At 36.1% G+C, this 3,516-nt stretch overlaps 1 protein-coding gene across 1 annotated transcript; it reads left to right on the top strand.

The window, feature by feature from the left end:
• The first annotated feature begins 1,128 nt into the window (after window positions 1–1,128).
• On the top strand, window positions 1,129–3,228 carry LOC123523798 (uncharacterized). The gene has a single exon (XM_053539893.1). The coding sequence runs from the start codon at window positions 1,129–1,131 to the stop codon at window positions 3,226–3,228; it is 2,100 nt and encodes a 699-aa protein (XP_053395868.1).
• The last annotated feature ends 288 nt before the right edge of the window (window positions 3,229–3,516 follow it).

Genomic DNA, 3,516 nt, shown 5'->3' with positions numbered 1-3,516 from the left:
TCCGTGCATCATTTCGTCACTGGCGGGCACCTGGATAGAAACATCTACCTTCTGTGACCTCACATGAAGAATTCAATGCCCCAAGTGAGGCTCAAACCCACATCGGTAAGGGGCAAATGGTTTGAAGTCAGTGGCATTAACCGCTTTGAATTGGAAGCCCGAAGAGCTAAAACACTGACATCAAAATTTGCAACATGGCAAAAAAAAATTAAACCATCAGTCATATCTTGAATGCAGCAAAATATTAAATGAATAAAGAATATAACCTAAGACAAGGAAATGTGGAACGTTTTCTTTATATGTGTTGAATAATGTTTTGAAAAACTTGATAATTTTGTTGTTTCAACTGTTTTTGGTTTTTAACCCGACTGCAAAACTGAAACTTAGACTTTTTATCATGCTTAATGTGATTGCCTTCGTTAAGACATTAATGTTATTATTATTACTATTATTTTTAAATGTGATAATGTACATTTTCTACTATTATAAAGGTAAGTAACAAGTGACTGATAAAAGCTGTGTTAATGTCTGAGTTATCCTTCTATAAAGACAGAGGAAGATCCTATTTAACCTTTAGCCTGCTAAAATTCTCAAATGGACTGGTCCATCTTTCAATATTGGCAATACCATTTATTATTCAAAGGGATGAAAATTTACTAACCGAATAGCAATCAATGCAGTCCAAGATCAGCACTACTATAAAAACTGCTTATCACGGCTGTTCTTTTCTGTTCCCATTTAACAATAACAAACAACCTGCCAACAAAAAACAAACTTTATTTTTCATTACCAAAGGATGGCCTTTACAGACAGGCTGTACTGTACATGTATTTAAAAACAAACGTCTTTCTTTTTTGCCATCAAGAAAATATGGCATATGTATTTTAAAATATAAAGTCTTTTATTCAACATCAAGAAAATACATGTAATGATTCCTCTAGACATTAATGCTGATATATTTGGAATTATCCTTAAATACCCCCTAAGACCTGAAGGAAATAATAAAAGGGCTGTATATCTCCAAGACTTACTTAAACTTATTTTATTTCAACATAAATTAAAAAAGCTTTATGACAGAAATAAGAGCAAGTCCACACAATTATATAGGTTTCTTTTATTTTTTTCAGAATGTTTCAACAACCTGGCTATATTGAGTATGTGTCATGGAGACTGTCAGAGGTTTTTGCTGATATTGGAGTGGATGAGAGAATTGTGCTGAAGAGAAGAAGGACATGGCTACTGATGGCATCTATGGCTACATTATCATCACAACTGAAGGATGAGAATGGTTCTGTATATTTCTTAGGCAGTCAGTGTGAGGGAACAACTACGCCGGGACTAAAATCAGACATTGATCAGCTCCTCTTTTATAATGACTTTAATCTGATACAAAATTGGGCCGACTGGGAACCTGGTGTATGCAATTACTTGATGATCCAGGATGAGACTGTATCACCTGGCTATTGTCTACTACAGCGTCTGAGAAATGATGCTCCTCTTCCTGGTAATGATGTACCTGATCAATATCATTTCAGAGACAGAACAGGTAGAATATTGCTAAATAACATACTCATGTCAGCAGTAGCAGCTGATGCTTATGAGGGAGGAGTAAGGCATGGTCCAGCATATACAAAACAAGGACGACCTGGATTACTTGATACAGACATTGTATTTGCTTTCCCCTGTAAATCATGGCCTCTACCAGCTAGGCAATGGTTAGACCAGCAAGGTGCAGGTCAGTGGCCTTCAGCCGACATGAGGAAATATTGTAGCAGTAATGGATGTTTTGTTGTTGGTGTTGGATGTAAGGGCAGTGAAAACGAAGAGCTTGAATGGAGAATATCAACATCTCTAGCAGAAAGGTGTTTAATGTATAATCTCAATATTACACAGATTCAATGTTATGTCTTGATGAAGATGATATTAAAAACCTTCATTAAACCGCATTTTGAAGACGTCATTTCAAGTTTTATGTGTAAAACAGTTCTGTTTCACTGTATTGCAAATACATATTCTCATGTCTGGAGAGAAAATAACTTACTTGTTTGTCTATCTTTGTGTTTATCTGTCCTGTACAACAACATTTTGCATGAAAACTGTCCTCATTTTATCATACCTGGAAACAATTTGATGAGAGGACATATTCCTCATGAATCTAAACCTTACATTCTTGAAATACTGCAGTATATTATAAAGAGTGAAGGGAGAGCAATATTGGAGATTGAGTGTGATTGTCTTTTTGACAGGCTTCATCTGAAATTGAGTGATTTTCTTTCATTCAAAATAAATGACATCATTTCTGGACACTTATTACTTACAACAGCGTTAGAAGTTGATAAGAACTTATTGGAATATCTACTTTTAACAAGAAACAGAAGCTACAAAGAAGCTATACAACAATTGTTGAGGGGTATTATCAAACTAGTCATTATTTCGAATCAATGCCAAGGATTGGACAAAACAGCTTGCAGCCTTCTGGCTCCATGGTTCTGTACAACCCTGGGATCTGTCCTGGCATCCCTGAGTATACATCAATGCAATGCCATATCAGCAGACGCTCTCACCTTGATCTCACTTGGTCTGAACACAGATGTTTCATCTTGTAAACTAAAGCTAGCATCCATGTTATACTGTATAGGGGATACTCAAAGAACAGAAGTTGTTCTCAGAGATATTGAAGCAAACTATGATCCAAACATTGTTGAGCCTGTTTGTAGGTGTCATGATTACATCGAACAAGCTCGAAAAAGACGATTTTGCGCCAAATGTGACAATCATAATGAAGAGGCTATTAAGTACACTACAGCATTCTGTGTCAAATTTCTGCCATGTGAAATTAACTGTGTTCCATATGAACTAAGACAGGAAATGTATAGATCTACACAAGAGGACCTAGCTTTCAGAGGCCGACATGATGACTGGATGGACTTGGCTGTGGTAGATTCTCTACCTTACTTCTACTTCCTACAATACAAGACCTACAACAATCTAAGGAGACACGAAGATAAGCAAAGAGCTCTTTCTAACCTTGTGAGGACCATTGACCAGGAACCAAACATTGGACACAGGGAAACAGCATTGAACCTATTGGGACAGTGTATGGAACAAGAGGACCGAACTGTTGTTGCTTTACGTTGTTATTCATTATCCCTAAGCGTAAGGGAGAGAAACAATGCTGCCAAGATACATATTTGTAGACTTTTTTCAAATATCATAAGTAACCAGTAATGGGTAGAAGAAGCATACACTTTCTGGTACCGAGTTTAGAATATAAATATATTTCAACAGGTACTGGTAGGACAATATTAAAAAAGTCTTTGGTTTTTGTCTTGTTGAGTAAGGTACGTGCAGAAGGAAATTAGTGTTTTATTTTCAGTCCTAACCCTAACCCATAGCACAGCAGCACACTGTTATTAGACTACTTCTGCTTTTTATGTTAGTTTCTTCTAATGTTTTTTCTCATCTTAAAACTGAACTTTGCATCACTTTTTACAGAAGATCTAGCTGTATATCATA

Source organism: Mercenaria mercenaria, chromosome 3, assembly GCF_021730395.1.
Source record: "Mercenaria mercenaria strain notata chromosome 3, MADL_Memer_1, whole genome shotgun sequence".
NCBI classification, from domain to species: Eukaryota; Metazoa; Mollusca; class Bivalvia; order Venerida; family Veneridae; genus Mercenaria; species Mercenaria mercenaria.
Note: the sequence above shows the minus strand (reverse complement) of the source record. Positions and strands in the feature narration are given on the sequence as shown.

Bases quoted from the DNA above. Each gene is read 5' to 3' on its own strand.
- LOC123523798 (XM_053539893.1), top strand. From the start codon at position 1,129: ATGTTTCAACAACCTGGCTATATTGAGTATGTGTCATGGAGACTGTCA.